This window comes from Chiloscyllium plagiosum, unplaced genomic scaffold, assembly GCF_037043375.1.
Source record: "Chiloscyllium plagiosum isolate Xiang-an unplaced genomic scaffold, Cpla_swu_hap1 HiC_scaffold_17, whole genome shotgun sequence".
Classification (NCBI taxonomy): domain Eukaryota; kingdom Metazoa; phylum Chordata; class Chondrichthyes; order Orectolobiformes; family Hemiscylliidae; genus Chiloscyllium; species Chiloscyllium plagiosum.
The window spans coordinates 75,983,588-76,001,807 of NW_028270155.1; the positions used below are offsets into that span (position 1 = coordinate 75,983,588).

General features: G+C 40.6%; 1 protein-coding gene across 1 annotated transcript in view; it reads left to right on the forward strand.

Moving 5' to 3' along the window:
* Window positions 1-18,220, forward strand: part of hydin (HYDIN axonemal central pair apparatus protein) — a 905,740-nt gene that overhangs the window by 593,536 nt on the left and 293,984 nt on the right. The window contains exons 37-40 of the mRNA XM_043707374.2: window positions 574-748; window positions 5,042-5,227; window positions 6,990-7,154; window positions 9,649-9,819. Coding sequence (XP_043563309.2) covers window positions 574-748; window positions 5,042-5,227; window positions 6,990-7,154; window positions 9,649-9,819 — 697 coding nt within the window. The remainder of the gene's footprint in view (window positions 1-573; window positions 749-5,041; window positions 5,228-6,989; window positions 7,155-9,648; window positions 9,820-18,220) is intronic.

Below are 18,220 nucleotides of genomic sequence, written 5' to 3' on the forward strand. Positions count from 1 at the left end.
GTAGAAAAGTTAGAGCAGTGTTGAGGGAGGTCTGGGAATAGGTTCCATCAAATCTCCATATTGACATTTAGAATGTGATATGCATTTACTGTACTCAGGGAAAGCTGCTGGATAAGGGGAGAGTGTTTTAAATGATATAGAAGCAATATTAGAGTTAAAATACCTAAATTTATATGTGTTGTGTCTGAATGCAGGCAGGACTGAGATAAGAAACTGCCAGTTCAGGGAGTACAGATACTCCAGTATTCTGTGGTATAATTCATTAAAACAGCTATACTAGGCAAAAGTGAGGACTGCTGATGCTGGAAACCAGAGTTTAGATCAGAGTGGTGCTGGAAAAGCACAGCAGGTCAGGCAGCATCCGAGGAGCAGTAAAATCGACGTTTTGCCCGAAATGTCGATTTTCCTGCTTCTCGGATGCTGCCTGACCTGCTGTGCTTTTCCAGCACCACTCTGATCTAAGCTATATGCTACTGCCTGTTGGTTAAAATGTTTTGTTAAAAGAGCACACTTTAAAAAAAAAAATTGAAACCTCCTTAATGCTGAACCCTTTGCTTCACTTTTACCTGAAAGGTTCTGAGGATGATGAAGGGCTATGGCCCAGATAACATGTTGTTGCTGCCGCCAAGACAACCAGGCGAGAAACTTCCATTTGAATTATTGGATTACTACAAAGAGCAAAGCCTAATCCGAGAAGAACAGGAGCAAGCCAAGAATAGAGCCATGGAAGTCACTGAAGGTGAAAATGGTATGTGCTCAGAAGTAAATTGCACACTGAAACAATTTCCAGTCATTTTCTGTCCAAGTACAACTATAGCTTAGAAGTTACTGTGACTGATATTACTTGATCATACTTTGCAGGTTTATATAATGTACGTTTTCTCATAATTTTAATGTAACCATGCGTAATAAACCCGCTAGTCAATTCTGAAACTTCATTTTATTTTTCACCCCTTTCCATGTCTCCTTAAAATCAAGTTCATTGATCAAATTTACAATCATATGTCTAAGGATCTTATCCAGCTCAGTGCAAAATGTTGTCTGATTACAGAATTGATTAGTGCCATTACTCTTATTCCAGAACTAGAGTGGGCAAGATTTCAGCCCTGCTCCTGATAGTTCTGTGGGTGTAGACTGAAGTTCAGAAACGCATCCTATTTCTCTGGTCTATTCTGTCCTTGCACTTGTAAAGTGAGTGATCTTTCACCCCTATCCCCAAACCGCAGCTGAACACCATAGTACCTAAACTGCTTCTATTTCCCAAAGATGTAACCACAGATGCCCTTGTGCGGCTAGTGGTACCATCCTCCTGCACCCCTCCAAAACTAATGTTTCCCGACGTAGAGTATGTGTTTTTATCTTCAACCACTACAACCTGAATAAAAAGTGAACACTCAAAGTTAGGCCTGCATTCTCCTGTCAAACCTGCACCACTAACTTTATCCTCACTTTTTTTTATGTTTCTTCACTTGTTATATGGCACCATGGTCATCCCCAATTCAGCTCTTTCAGAGGGCTGCAGTGGTACCTGACTTCAGCTTGTGGTACCGTTGCCATCCCAGTCACCATACCCCAGTACAAGTTCATTCACATGATATGTAACTTCAGCAAGGTATAAATCAATTTTAAAGCTCACCATGATTTATCAGCAGCTGCAACATTGAAATAATTCTGCCCTAACCCTAATCCACTTCCTGTGAAAGATGAAGATCTTCAAGAAAACTGCCGTTTAATATATCTCAGTATTTTTTTTTCCTGTCCAGGCAGTGCCAGCATTTCCTATCCTTTCTTTCTTTGCCCAGTAAAGCACCATTATAAAGCACTCAATGTATGATGTCTAAAGTGCTCTACAACCAGTGAAGCTTCTGTTGCAATGTTATAATGAAGATAACATGGCAAACAATTTATGCCCAACATGGTAAAATAGGTAACAATGATGTAAAGAGGCAGTTAATCTTTTTTGCTCACTTAAGGGCAGAAGAAGCCTCTGTTTTAACTACTGATCAGATGGTACAACACTCCCTTCAGGGACTACATTCAGGGATCAACACTATGAACTGAGATAGAAACCATGACCACCTTAGAGCTAGAACAAACAGAGTTGTTATCTCTAGTTTGTTATCCATGCCACGTGCTGGCGAGATGAGAAATAGAGCGAGCAGTTGAACACGTGGTTACAGGGATGGGAGAGGAGGGAGGATTCAGACACTTGGATAATTGGGGCTTATTCTGCGGTAGGTGTGACCTCTACAAACGTAATGGTCTACACCTGATCCAGATGGGTACCAATAACCTGGGGGGGATATTTGCTAATGCTCTTCAGGAGGGCTTAAACTAATTCAGCAGGGGGATGAGAACCTGAATTGTAGCTCCACTGTACAGGAGGTTGAGAGTAATGAAGTTATGAATAAGATTTCAAGGTCGTAAGAGTGTACCGGCAAGCAAGAAGGTGGCTTGAACTGTATCTACTTCAACGCCAGGAGCATCCAGAAAAAGGCGGGTGAACTTTCAGCATGGTTGGTACCTGGGACTTCGATGCTGTGGCCATTTCGGAGACATGGATACAGCAGCAACAGGAATGGTTGTTGCACCTTCCGGGGTTTAGATGTTTCAGTAAGATCAAGAAAGGTAGTAAGAGAGGGGGAGGTGTGGCAAGTACAGTATTATAGTGGCAGAAAAGATGTTTGATGAGGACTCACCTACTGAGGTAGCATGGGCTGAGGTTAGAAACCGGAAAGGTGAGGGCACCCTATTGGGAGTTTTCTATTGGCCTCTGAATAGTTCCAAAGATGTAAAGGGAAGGACAGCAAAGATGATTCTGCATAAGAGTGAAAATAACAGGGTAGTTGTTATGGCAGCCTTTAACTTTCCAATATTGACTGGAAAAGCTACGTTTACTTCAGCAGTGAAAAGGAATTGGTATATATTGCAGGGCAAGAGTTATAGCTGGGGGAAAGGCAATTATGAGGTGATTAGGCAAGATTTATGATTCATAGGATGGGGAAAGAAACTGCAGGGGATGGGCACAACTGAAGTGTGGAGTTTGTTCAAGGAACAACTACTGTGGGTCCTTGATAAGTATATACCTGTGCAGCAGGGAGGAAGTGGTCAAGCGAGGGTACCATGGTTTATGAAAGAAGTTGAATCCCTTGTCAAGAGGAAGAAGGAAGATTATGTTAAGATGAGGCATGAAGGCTCAGCTAGGGTTTTTGAAAGTTACAAATTAGCCAGGAAGGACATAAAGAGAGAGCTAAGAAGAGCCAGGAGGAGACATAAGAAGTCTTTGGCAGGTAGGATCAAGGAAAACCCTGAAGCTTTCTATTGGTATGTCAGGAATACAAGAAGGACTAGAGTAAGATTTGGGCCAGTCAAGGACAGTAGTCGGAAGTTGTGCGTGGATTCTGAGGAGATAGAGGAAGCGCTGAATGATTATTTTTCGTAGAGTCGATGGGATTGTGGTTCATAAGGAGGAGGTGTTAGCAATTCTGGAAAGTGTGAAAATATTATTATCATCTGGAAAGGAATAATTTGATTAATAGTAGTCCACTTGGTTTTGTGAAGGTAGGTCGTGCCTCACAAACCTTATTGAGTTCCTTGAGAAGGTGACCAAACAGGTAGATGAGGGTAAAACAGTTGATGTGGTGTATATGGAGTTCAGTAAAGCATTTGATAAGGTTCCCCCATGGTAGGCTACTGCAGAAAATACAGAGGCTTCAGGTGATTAGCAGTTTGGATCAGAAATTGGCTAGCTGAAAGAAGACAGAGGATGGTGGTTGATGGGAAATATGCGTCCTGGAGTTCAGTTACTAGTGGTGTACTGCAAAGATCTGTTTTGGGTCCACTGCTGTTTGTCATTTTTATAAATGACCTGGATGAGGGTGTAGAAGGATAAGTTAGTAAATTTGTGGACGACAATAAGGTAGGTGGAGTTGTGGATAGTGACAAAGGATATTGCGGGCTACAGAGGGACATAGATAAGCTGCAGAACTGGGCAGAGAGGTGAAAAATTATGAGGTGATTCACTTTGGAAGGAGTAACAGGAATAAAGAATACTGGGCTAACGGTAAGATTCTTGATAGTGTGGATGAGCAGAGAGATCGCTGTGTCTATGTGTGTAGATCCCTGGAAGTTGCCAACCAGATTGGTAGGCTTCTTCAGAAGCTGTATAGTGTGTTAGATTTTATTGGTAGAGGGATTGCGTTTTGGAGTCATGAGGTCATGTTGCAGCTGTACAAAACTCTGGTGCGGCCGCACTTGGAGTATGGTGTACAGTTCTGGTCACTGCATTATAGAAAGGATGTGTATTTAATCCACTATCCACGTATTGAAAAAGGTACAAAGGCGATTTACCAGGATGTTGCCTGGTGTGGAGGGAAGGTCTTGTGAGGAAAGGCTGAGGAATTTGAGGCTGTTTCATTAGAAGAAAATTAACAGGTGACTTAATAGAGACATACAAGATGATTAGAGGATTAAATAGGATGGACAGTGAGAGCCTTTCACCTCAGATGGTGGGGGATGGCTAGCATGAGAGGACATAGCTTTAGATTGAGGAGTGATAGATATAGGATAGATGTCAGAAGTAGGTTCATTAGTCAGGGGTGTGGAATGCCCTGTCTGCAACAGCAGTAGACTCAACAGGTTTAAGGGCATTTAAATGGTCATTGGACAAACATATGTATAACAATGGAATAGTGTGGCTTAGATGGTCTTCAGGTTGGTTTCACAGGTTGGCACAACAACGAGGGCTGAAGGGCCAGTACAGCGCCGTTACGTTCTATGATTCCTAAATTGACACAATACAACTAATTGACTCTACCACTCCTGAAGTACACAATGCTGCTTTTATTACTACTGAACATTTCCATGAGAGAAATGGCAGCCTGACACCTAATTCTATCCACACAATCATTAAATAATAGCTATAAATCTCAAACTAAAACTTTCTGGCTGATTTCAGGTCACTTGAAAAATATTATTAAAATCTGTAACTGTTTCATTTTGGTTATGAACTCAACATGAAATCTGACTGATTTCCCTCTAGATCAGAAAGAGAATGAAGTGGAGGAGCTGTCTGATCAGATAGAAAAGCAGGATCGGTTGGTACCTCCAGAGGTAGCCGCGCTCGTCAGTGAAAGTGAGGCCTCTTCAAGACCAACAATAAGCCCAACATCAGAGGACAAAAAGGAGCCTGAAAACCAAGTAACTGAAAAAGCATTAGAGGCTAAAGGTACAAAACCAATTAGGTAGAATACAACACCAGGTTATAGTGTAATAGGTTTAACTGGAGTTAAACCCGTTGGACTATAACCTGGTGTTGTGTGATTTTTCACTTTGTACACCTCAGTCCAACACTGGTATCTCCAAATTACATAGAATACAGTTAAGTACTCAGTTTTCTAACCACAGTTTCATGGTATAGAAACTATACAATCTGCAATTCTGCTGAGGCAAGTTATTTCCTGAATTACTTTGAAAAATTCCTTTCTAAGAGCAAAACTGTGCCTGTATCTGACCATTAGATGTCCTTTAAATTGTCTAAAAAATATTTAATCTACAGATTTTCTTATTTAAAATCAATTTTTAATATTTTGAACTGAATACACTCACAGAATCAGTATCTTATTTTTATTAACACTCGGAGTTTGCAGTCACCTGCTGTGACATACTGAATCAGGTTACTGTTCCAGAAGGATTGTTTGACCTTGCTTTTTTTTAAACAGTGTCCCTCATAAAACTAATCATGCGTATTGGCCACTATTTTGAAATCCAACCTTTAAAATTGATACTAATGTATATAAGACACACTTCAGCACATCCACTTACATAGGAACTGGCAGCAGGAGTAGGCCGTCTGGCCCTTTGAGCCTGCTCCGCCACTCAATAAGATATGGCTGATCTCTTCATGGACTCGGATCGACTTAGCCGCGCTATCGCCGTATCCCTTAATTCCTTTATTGTTCAAAAAAAAATGTATCTTTGCTTTAAAACATTTACTGAAGTAGTCTCAACTACTTCCCTGGACAAGGATTTCCATAGATTTACAGCCATCTGGGTGAAGATGTTCTTTTTCAATTCAGCCCTAAACCTGCTTCTTCTAATCTTGAGGCCATGCCCTCGTGTCCTAGTTTCATCTGCCAGTGGTAACATCCTCTCTCCTTCTTTCTTATTGATTCCCTTCATAATTTTATATGTTTCTATAAGATCCCCCCCCTCATTCTTCTGAATTCCAATGAATATAATCCCAGTCTACTCAGTCTGTCCTCATCAGCCAACCCCCTCCACCCCGGAATCAATCTAGTCTGCATGCCTCCAGTGCCAGTACGTCCGTTCTCACAGTACATTATTTCTGACTTGGCATGACGAATACAGTTAATCATATTGTTGATTTACCTTTAGTGTTTTTAAACAAAGTTTATAGTTTGTGCTTTTACTGAGGGCCTCCTCTGAACAATGAAGTGATGTAAGGAAGAATCTCTGGTTGTGTTTTACACATGTGAGCAGTTATGCAGTAGTGAGGTGGACCATTTTCTTAAGGAGACAGTGTCGAATGTGATTTTGGGCACCTGACAATTCCTGATTGCTGGTTCAACTGGGACGAAGGAGCAAGGAAGTAATTGATCTTTATCTCGCTATGGGTGTGTTCAAATTGAATTCTTGTTGGTCTAGTTGGAATGTGCTCTGACTGAATCAAGAGAAGTAGGGAAGAGTGGGGAAAGGGATAACAATTTTGATTGGGGAACTAATGGAAATAGGAAGTGCTCTGGTAAGTGGCAAGATTGGGATTAGGATAACTGGTGGTTGTTTTTGACCGACACAGACTCAATGGGCCAAAAAACCTTTTCCTGTGCTGTCGGCCTCTATGATTGTATTGTTTTGAAAAGTCTATGCCTGCACTCCTGATTAAAGTTTCATGTGTAAGATTAAAGAAGCTAAGGAAGTTATTTTGTGAAAAAGGAGATTTACTTGAAATATTTGTGTGTTCGGTGCAGCAGAGAAAACAGATGCTTTTATCAATGTGGGCGTTGGAGAACTGGAAGTTACCCCTGTATCCATGGCCATTGGCAGGTACCTCGGACTTGACTTGTCCCCTGAGGGATGTGCTGCTCGAAACCGCAGAGGCATTGCCATCATAGTACATGGAGCTCCTGCCGCAGGTACAAGTAAATTCCATCATGAGCCCACAGTCCACAGCACATTATTAAATTAACAACTCAAACTAGACATAATCTATAAATTATCAGTAATTCCATCCAAATCCTTTTTGTTCTGCTTATGGGTGTATTATAGGATCCTCTTCCTTTCCCATCCATTTCATATTTCCAGCTCCATAAGTACATTTTCTAATATTTGTTCACATTACAATCTTTTGGCATTTAATCTGCACCACTATGTAAAATGGCAAAAGAATATTAAACGCTTAAAACAAGTATTATTACAATTTGCACATTCTTCTGGTAGTCAGTATTTGACTCCAGTTTTCCTAAACTGAACCAGTCACATTTGCCTGCATTTTGTCCATACCCCTCTAATCACAAAGTTATCGAAATGTCTTTCAAATATTGTATTTGTCCTCACCTGTACTACTTTCTCTGGCAGACCGTTCCATATACACACCAACCTCTGTGAGAAAAGTTGTCCTTCAGGTCTCTTTTAAATCTTTCCCCTCTCACCTTAAAACTATGCCCTCTCCTATTCTGCAGAAAAGGCCTTTGCTATTCACCTTGTCCATACACCTCATGATTTTGCAAACCTCTATAAGATCACCTTTCAGCCTCTTACGTTCCAGGAAACAAATCCCAGCCTCTCCTTTGGGGTGGCACACTGGCTCAATGGCTCAGTGGTTAGCACGTGTTCGATTCCAGCCTCAGGCAACTGTCTGTGTGGAGTGTGCATATTCTCCCTGTGTCTGTATGGGTTTTGTCCTGGTGCTCCAGTTTCCTCCCACAATCCAAAGATGTGCAGATCAGATGAATTGGTCATGTTAAATTGCGCATAGTGTTAGGTGCATTAGTCAGGGGTAAATATAGAGTGGGGGAATGGGTCTGGGTGGGTTGCTGTTCGGAGGGTCGTGGTGGACCTGTTGGTCCAAATGGCCTGTTTTCATACTGTGGGTAATCTAATCATCCAGCCTTTCCTTCTAACTCAAACCCTTCAGTCTCAATACCATTTTTGTAAATCTTTTTTGCACTTCTTCCAATTTAAAAACATAATTCCTATTGTCGGGTGACCAGAATTGTACGCAGTATTCTAAATGTGGCCTTGCCAATTTCTTGTACAGCTGTAACATGACGTCCCAACTCCTGTACTCAATGCCCTGACCAAAGATGGCAAGCATGCCAAATGTCTTCCTCACCAATGTGTCTACCTGTGATGCCACTTTCAAGGAACTGTATACCTGCACCCCTAGGTCTCTCTGTTCAACAACACTTCCCAGGGCCCTTCTATTAATTTTGAAAGCCCTGCCTTGGTTTGTCTTCCCGAAATGTAGCACCTCGCATTTATCTAAATTAAACTCCATCTGCCATTCCTCAACCCACTGGCCCAATTGATCAAGGTCCCACTATAACTTAGATAATCTCTTTCACTGTCTGCTATCCTACCAATTTTGCAGTCATCTGCAAACTTACTAACCATGCCTCCTATATTCTCAACCAAATTGTTTGTAGACATGATGAATAACAGTGGACTCAGCACTGATCCCTATGGAACACAGCTGGTAACAGGCCTCTGGTCTGAACAGCAAACGCCTACCACCACCCAGTGTTTCCTACCATCACGCCAATTTTGTATCCAATTGGCTAGCTGCCCTTAAATCCCATGTGATCTAACCTTACTAACCAGTCTACCATGCAGAACCTTGTCGAGGCCATGTAGATAATGTCTTCTCTGCCTTCATCTGTCTTCTTGGTCACCTCTTCAAAAAACTCAGTCAACTTTGTGAGACATGAGACATCCCTTCCGAACAGCATTGTGAGTGTACCTGCATATTATCTGTAGCTGTTCAAGGAGGTCATTCAGCACAATTTTCTCTGAGGCATTAAGCAATGACACCCACAATCCATGAAAAAATGTTTAAAAATTGCAAGCTTCTCAATTATAAAGGTTTACAACTGGCTCTAATCCTCAGTTCACCCAATATTTACCATACTCACATTTATAGCTGGATACATTGGAGAGAGATCAAAAGCAGGACCTTTGACTAAACTTTCTCCTCCTCAACATAGATAGTTAAAAATCACACAACAACAGGTTATAGTCCAACAGGTTTAATTGGAAGCACACTAGCTTTCGGAGCGACGCTCCTTCATCAGGTGATTGAAGGAGCGTCGCTCCGAAAGCTAGTGTGCTTCCAATTAAACCTGTTGGACTATAACCTGCTGTTGTGTGATTTTTAACTTTGTACACCCCAGTCCAACACCAGCATCTCCGAATCAACCTAGATATGCTACAACCATAATGGTGGCTCCCTTTGTGTGACTGAACAGTGAAAGGAGGTTGGTTGGGCAGTGGTTGGTGCATCTGGTTCAGTGCCTCTACCTATTGAGCCATCGAGGAACGAAATCGTGCATAGATAATTTGAAGATATTAATTCAATAAAGACTCATGCTTGTCTTTTAAAATCATATCGTATGTTTTGTTTTGTTACAGGAAAGACAAACACTGCTGTCTTTCTTGCAAAATATTATGGAGCAGCCTGTTTGGTTATAGATTCTGTTTTACGGGAAGCGGTTTCAAGTGGTACCACAGCTGCAGCTACACGAGCTCGTGAATTGTGTACAAAAGCTGCTCTGGATCAGATGCTGAGGGATGCTGAAGAAGGTAACATAAGTTTGATAATAATATCATTTTAGTTAAACATGGTCAAAAACCTGGGTCCACAGATGCCAATTCTGGACCACTCATCACATGATCTCCATTTTCCCATACTTCCATTATTAGTCCCACACAAATCATAAAATCCCTAGAGTATGGAAGCAGGCCATCTGGCCCATCACCTCTCCACTGACCCTCCGAAGTGCATCCCACCCAGACCCATGGCCCAATACTTGTCTTTTCCATAGCTAATCCACCCAGCCTGCACATCTTTGGACTGTGAGAGGAAACTGGAGGACCCAGAAAAAGCTGACACAATCTTAAGGAGAATATGCAAACTCCACACAAGACTGTCCCCCAAGGCTGGAATCGAACCTGGCACTGTGAAGCAACAGTGCAAACCACTGAGCCACCACGCCGCCCAAATACTGAATAGGTTTTCCTCATTTGATTCAATTAATCTTCACTGTCAGTTCGTGCAACTTTTGCTTCTCATGAAAGAATTCCAATATCATAGAAATCTTCACTCAGGTCAAGAGAGATATAATTGTTTCTGAAACTCGGGTCCTGAATCTAAATAAAGGAAACTTCAATGGTACAACTGTGAGCCGGTTGTGATAAATTGCAGAATGTTACTTAAAGAAAAGATGATAAATAGACAATGGCAAACATTTAAAGAGTGCAAAGGGGAACTGCAACAATCGTTCATTCCTGTCTAACAACAAAAGTACGGCTGGCCACGGCTTAAGAGAAATTTGGGATAGTATTAGGTACAAGGAACACATAATTTGTCCAGTAAAAGCAACGGATCTGAAGATTGGGAGAAGTTTAGGTTTCAACAAATGAGGACAAAGGGATTGAACACATGGCAGAGATTCAAGTATGAAAGTGGGGAACATTCAAACTGATTGTAAAAGCTTCTGTAGGTATGTTAAGAGAAAGAAAAGTGAATACGGGACTCTACTCACTTGAGTTTAGAAGAATGAGAGGTCATCTCATTGAAATGAACATGATTCTTCAGGGGCTTAATAGAGTAAATGCTGTGAGGGTGTTCCCCCATATGGGACAGTCTTGGACCCAAAGGCATAGTCTCAGAATAAGGGGACACCAATTTAAGACTGAGATGAAGAAGAATTTCTTCTCTCAGAGCTGTGAGTCTTTGGCACTCTTTGCCACAGAGAGCTGTGGGGGCAAAGTTCTTGTATATATTTAAGTTAGAGAGAGAAAGATTTGTGATCTGTCGGGGAGTCAGGGTTATGGAGAAAATGCAAAAACTGGACGTGAGGAATGTTGGATTAGCCAAGATCCTATTGATGGAGCAGGCTCGAGGTCTAGTTTTCCTACTTCTTATGGTCCTATAGTCTCAAACAATTATTCGTCGCTAACAATTAGAAAGTGGGGAAATTTTAATGGGGAACAAAGATGGCAATCCAGTTAAATACAATTTTGATTCTGTGTTTGTAAAGGAGGACACAAATAACATCCAAAATGTTGTGGAACACAGGATCTAATGAGAGGGAGGAACTAAAGGAAATCAGTATTAGTAGATAAATGGTATCAAGGAAATTGATGGGATTAGAGGTCAATAAATTCATTTGACCTGAATTTGAGCGTGTTGTTGGATTCACAGTAATCTACTTCCCAGAGTACTTAAGGAATTGGCCTTAGAATAGGGAATGCACTGGTGCAGAGTCACTGGCTACCAGTTATTCATGTAAGGACATAAAAACTGGGAGCAGGAGTTGGCAATTTAGCTCCTCGAGTCCGATCTGATATTTGATACAATCATGGTGATTTCATCTCGCCCTCAACTCCACTTTCTTCCCACTGTCCATAACCATTCAAACTATTACTAAGGGAAAATCCATCTCTTCCTTAAATTTACTCCATGTCCCAGCATCCGTCATGTTCTGGGGCAGTAAATTCTATAATTCATGACTCTCTGAGAGAGGTAGTTTCTCCTGATCTCTGTTTTGAATGTGCTACCCTTTATCCAAAAGGTGTAACCTCTTGATTCAGATTGCTCAAGCTGCCTTATAGACTGTGGTATTGAACTATTAATTGTGTTTCTTTTTTAAATCCTCCTTTTAGTAAGGAAGACTGTAATGTTTAACTTTTTAAGCTTTGTTTTCCTTATTTTTCTGCTTTGTACATAAGATTCTGGATGCCTTTGTGTCTAAGATGACACTGTAAGTGGCAAATTGTAAACTTCTCCCTATACTAAATTTGAGTACATGTGGCAATAAACCTAATTCAGTTAATTCAATTTAATCCTTCTTACATCTACTGTGTCAATCCTGTTTAGCATCTTATATACCTCAATTAGATCTCCTTTCACTCTTCTAAATTCCAGAGAGTATAGGTCTACACTGCTCAATCTTTCTTTATAAGACAAACCCTTCATCTCGAACAAACCCTTCATCTCTCGAATCAATCTAGTAGATCACTTCTGACTGCCTCCACTGAAATCATATCCCTCCTGAAGTGAGGGGACCAAAATTCTACACAATACTCCAGATGTGGTCTCATTAATATTTTACACAGTTGCAGCAATACTTCCCTATTTTTATACACTTTTCATTTAGCAATGAATGCCAAAATTCAATTTTTCTTCCTTATTACCTGCATACTGATTTTCTGAGATTAATTCATTAGGACACATAGCTCACTCTGCACTGAAGCATTCTGAGGCTTCTTCCTATTTCGATAATAAGTTATCTTTCTGTTTTTCCAACCAAAATGGATAGCCTCACATATATCCATGTTAAACTTCATCTGCCATATTTTGACCCCTTCACTTAACCCATCCATATCAGTTTATAAATTTCTTATTTCTTCTTTGCAATTTGCTTTCCCAACTATTTTAATTTCTTCTGTAAACAGTACCTTCTATTAGCAATTTTTGAGAAGATTTGTAGCTCAGGTTGATGATAAGTATGTATGTTATCTCACTGAGCTGGAAGATTTGTTTTCAATCGTTTCATCACCATACTAGGTAACATCATCAGTGAGAGTCTCCGGTGAAGCGCTGGTGGTATGTCCTGCCTCTCTGGTCGGTGATGTCATTTCTGGTTCTCTTTTCCAAGGGAAAGTAGATAGGATCTAAGTCGATGTGTTTATTGATGGAGTTCTGGTTAGAATGCCATGCCCGTAAGAATTCTCATGCGTGTCTTTGTTTTGCCTGTCCTTGGATGTGTGTGTTGTCTAATCAAAGTGGTGTCCTTCTTTATCTGTATGTATGGAAACTAGTGATAGCAGGTCATGTCTTTTGGTGGCTAGTTGATGTTCGTGTACCTTGGTGGCAAGTTTCCTGCTAGTTTGTCTGATGTAGTGTTTTTCACAGTTCTTGCATGGTATCTTGTAAATGATGTTAGTTTTGCTGGTAGTATCTAATGGATCCTTTGTTTCATTAGTCATGGTTTAAGTATGTTGGTGGGTTTGTGGGCTACCATGATGCCAAGGGGTCTGAGTAGTCTGGAAGTCATTTCTGATATGTCTTTGACGTAAGGTAATGTGGCTATAATTTTTGGTTGCCTTGTGTCTGCTTGTTTGGGTTTGTTTCTGAGGAATCGGTGGACTGTGTTATTGGGTGCCCATTTTTCCAGAAAACATTGTATAGATATTTTTCTTCTGCTTGTTGTAGTTCTTGGATGCTGCAGTGTGATGTAGGTCATTGAAATAATGTCCTGATGCGGCTCCATTTTTGGGTGTGGGGATTATTCCTGAAGTTAAGTATTTGGTCTGTGTTTGTTGTTTTTCTGTAGATGCTGGTTTAAAGCTCTCCGTTAATTGTACGTTCAGCTGTCACGTCCAGGAATGGGACTCTGTTGTCGTTCTCCTCCTCTTTTGTGAATTATATGCCTACTTGCAGGATTTTGTTGATGATGTTGAAAGTTTTCTCTAATTTGTCCACGTAGCGGACCCAAAGTTTGGGTTGGGTAAATGGGAGGGCAGCTTGTTCAAGTCTCTGCGTTACTGCTTCCACTATGAGCCCTGATATTGGTGATCCCATAGGTGTTCCATTGAATTGTTTGTAGTTTTCTTTTATTGATTGTCAAGTGGGTGGTGAGTCAAGTGGGTGGTCCACTAGCTTCTATATTTTCTAATAAAACTGTTCAGGGATGTTATTACACACCTGTGGAGAAGTGGGACTTCCAAGTCATTAATATAGATTGTAAATAGTTGGGGCTCATAGACCTCCTAGTAACAACTTGCCAATCAGAAAAAGCCCCATTAATGTCAACTGTCTGCTTTCTGTTAGTTAGCCAATCCTCTATTCAAGTTAATAAAGTACTAACCCCATTGATCTTATCTCATGTTCTAACCTTTTCCGTGGTACCATATCAAATACCTTCCCTGAATCCAGCTGCTACATTTTCAGGATCCCCGTTTCCCATCTTGCTTGTGTTATGAGGTTGAAGGTGTGTACTGAACCTTTAAGAGAGAGAGAATGTTGTTCTGAACTGAAAGCTTACAAGCACCTGTGTATATGACCAGTTGGCAGTCCCAGGGTGTAGTGGAAAATTGAAAATATGTAACATTTGGCTGTGAAAGGGATATCTGAGTTCTGGTTGCTGTTTTGACAATAATTTGAATTTAACTCATCAGTTTAAATTATGCTCCAAGACTAAAACTCAATTGAGTTTGAATTTATTGTCTTGCTAACATTGAATCAATGAGATAATCCAATGTTAGGTGTATAAAAATGCGAACATTTTGAAAATTGGGGAGAGAGCAACTGCCATCGAGACAGAAACACATGGAGAGCTAACACCTTGCTCTCCAAGAAATTAGGAAACACTCTATGAAAGGTAACTTTCCATATGAAAGATACTTGCAGTAAAAAGAAAGACAACAACCCAGGGAGATTCTCAGCTGGAAGAGGGAAGACAGAAGAAGGCAGTGGTTGTGTGGTTTTGAAATTAAGTTGATGTATGTTTCATATTGTAACAATATATTGTTATAGAGTTGGAGGCAGATAGTAAGCAATTAAGAGAAAGGGGGGGCTTAGAGTTGTGAATACTTGTTATTTAATATCCACTTTAAGAGTTACAAAATGAATTGATGTTATTTTCTTTAAATAGTGGAAGTGAGGCAAGGTAAACTTTTCTGGGTGTTCGGTTTAATTAGCAGAGGGGTTCACTTCCGTGTCATAACTGTTTGGGATCTTGGGTTCGAGGTTTGGATAGATTTGGACAGGTTTCGATAAGTCCAGTCTGAGGTTTGGGCAGACTTGAACAGATTTGGTGTATAAAACATCCCAGCAGATTTAAACAATTGCCGATTAGTGACCTAGAAGTTTAAATTAAACGTACTTGAGAAGATTTGTTTTATTTCAGTTACTTGTGGTTGGTTAAATTAAAAGTGGTGGAAATGGCTCTTAAGATTGCCAAAGAGGCTCTGGGGTTTAAAGGTACTTCCCAAATTCACCAAGAAAGTTTAGAAAGACAGAAGAAGGCCATATTTTTAGAATTAGCAAAGAGATTTGCAATTTGCAATTTACTTCCCAACTATTTTTGTGTCTTCTGTAAATAGTACCATCTGTATTTTCCAGTAAAACCGATCAGGGATGTTATTATACACCTCTGGAGAGGTGGGATATCCAAGCAAATAGGTTAGAATTGGGTTTAGCCAGGGATGAACGAAAAGCTGAAATTGTCATGGAATTGGTCAAGCGCTTAGGTATGTCAGAGAAACAGATAAGTGAAGTAGAGTTAGAAAAACCTAAGTTGTAAATGAGGCAATTGGAGTTAGAAGATGAAGAAAAGGGAAAAAAGAGCCATGAGAGAGGAATAGGAAAGGGAGACAAGGTTCTTAGCTGAGCAAAAAGAAAGAAAGAGAGAATTTGAACTTCAAAAATTGTGGATTAATCAGGAAAGTCAAGTTAACAGGATGGAGATGAAGCGAGAAGGTAGTTATTTACACAGATATATTAAAACATTGCTATATTTTGATGAAAAAATGCCAAAGCCTTCTTTATTTCATTTGAAAAATTGGCTGGGCAGATGGTGTGGCCAGGGAACTTGTGGGTAATGCTAGTTTGGACTAAGCTGGTCGACAGAGCTAGTGAGGTGTTTGCAGCATTGTCAGATGAGGGGTCAAGAGATTATGCAGATGTCAAACAGGCTGTATTGAGTGCCTATGAATCAGTACCAGAAGCATACAGACAGCGGTTCAGAAACATAAAGAGGAAACCAGGTCTGGCCTTTGTTGAGTTTGAAAGAATTAAGCATAGTAATTTTGATAAATGGGTGTGGGCCTTAAATATAGATAAGATTGTTGAGACTCTAAGAGAGATTATTCTCCTGGATAAGTTTAAAAACTCACTTCCAGAGATGGTAAGAGTTCATATAGATGAACAGAAAGTCCAAGAAGGGAGAGGAGCAGCAGAGACGGCAGATAAATATACACTGATGCGTAAAGTGAAATTTAGTTTCTGGCAGGAATTTCATTCTGTGAAGGTTAGAAACTGGGAGAAGAGGAAATCCTTCACTACAAAGCAAAGTGTAGATCATACTAGAATGGTCTACCACAGATGAAAAAAAGAAGCCCAAGAGGGTGAAAAGGAGGTGAAAGGCCGCAGGTGTTTTCTCTATACTGAAGTGGGACACACAAAATTACAGTGCCGGTGGTTTACGAAAGGCACTATGAAAAAGTGTTTTCATTGCCTGAAGGTGGAACACATAAGATCACAATGCTGGTCATTGAAGAATGGCACTGTGGGAAAAGACGTAGTGAAAGAGGCTAAGCCAGTGGGATTAGTGAAAATAGTGAAGGAAACACCAAGAAAAGTCAAGGAGCTGCAGGAGTCTGCAAGCCTAGGCAGGGGTTCTACCAAGGCTTCACCTCTGTGAGTAAAGTTTACTCTGAAAGAACAGGGGGAGAAAGGAAAAAAGTTATGATTTTGAGAGATACGGGATCTAATCAGTCCCTAATAGTAAGGGATGAATGTATTTGCACTTTTTCTGACATACTATCCGAGAGAGTGGTAATTTGTGGAATAGATGGTCAGAAGTTTAGCATTCCCCTGTGTAGGATCGAGTTGGAGAGCTAAATCAAGACGTTGGAATTAACAAAGTTAAAAATCACACAACGCCAGATTATAGTCCAACAGGTTTAATTGGAAGCACACTAGCTTTCGGAGCGACGCTCCTTCATCAGGTGATTGTCCTTCATCAGGTGATTGGAATGAACAGTGGGAGTGATTGACAGTGTCAGTTCGAGGAATACAGTCTGTTCTTGAAAACGATTTAGCAGGATCCAAAGTGGGAGTAACACCCCTTGTTGTGGAGAAGCCAAAGAAAAACCAGGGAACTGAGGAGTTAAAAGATATAAACCCTGGACTTTTTCCAGGCCGTGTCGTAACAAGATCATGGATAGCTTAGGCATACAGCACTTTAATCAAGTCGTATCATAAGTCACAGCAAGCAACAAACATTAAAGAGAAAGATGAAGGAGTTGAGGTTCAGTTAGCTGACACCCTGCTTAATGTAATGGTACTGGAAAACCTGAACAGGTAGAGGATCAGGCAGAAGTGTTTAGTCCTGAAAAACTAATGGACTTACAACAGAATGACGAGAAAGGAATGAGCCTCTATTCCTGAGGGTTATTATCTTAAAGATAGAATCCTAAGACGAACATGGAGACTATGGCAGGTTATTGCAGAGGGAAAATGAGCGGAAGTGCACCAGATTGTGTTGCCGATAGCATACAGACAGGAAGTGTTACGGGTAGCGTATAATTTACCAGTTGGTGATCATCTAGGTGTGAGGAAGTCTCAGGGTCAGGTACAAAACACTTCAATAGGCTTGGATTGCATAAAGATATGATTAAATTTTGCCATGCATATCATACATGCCAAATGGTAGGTTAGCCACAGGCAATAATAAAACCCACACCTTTATTGCCAATTCCTGCATTCAAAGAACCTTTCATGTGGGTTATGATTGATTGTGTAGATCCCCTCCCAAAAACTAAAAGTGGGAACCAGTATTTGCTAACCATAACAGATGTGTCTACCAGACTTATTGAGGCAATTCCATTACAGAGTATTCAGGCAAAAAGGGTGGTGGAGGAATTGGTAGCTTTCTTTACCTGGTATGGGCTACCCAGAGAGATTTAGTCAGACCAAGGCTCTAATTTTGCTGCTAGACTGTTAAAGGAAGTCATGGATAGCTTAGGCATACAGCACTTTAATCAAGTACATATCACCCTGAGTTCCAGAGACCTTTGGAAAGGTGGCATCAGACTCTGAAGCCATGTTAAGAGCATTCTGTCAGGATTACCTGAATGACTGGGATAAAGGTATCTTATTTGTATTGTTTGCCATTAGAGATGCCCCAAATGAATCTATTCCATTTACTCCCTTTGAGATAATATTCGGACATGCAGTGAGAGGGCTTTTGAA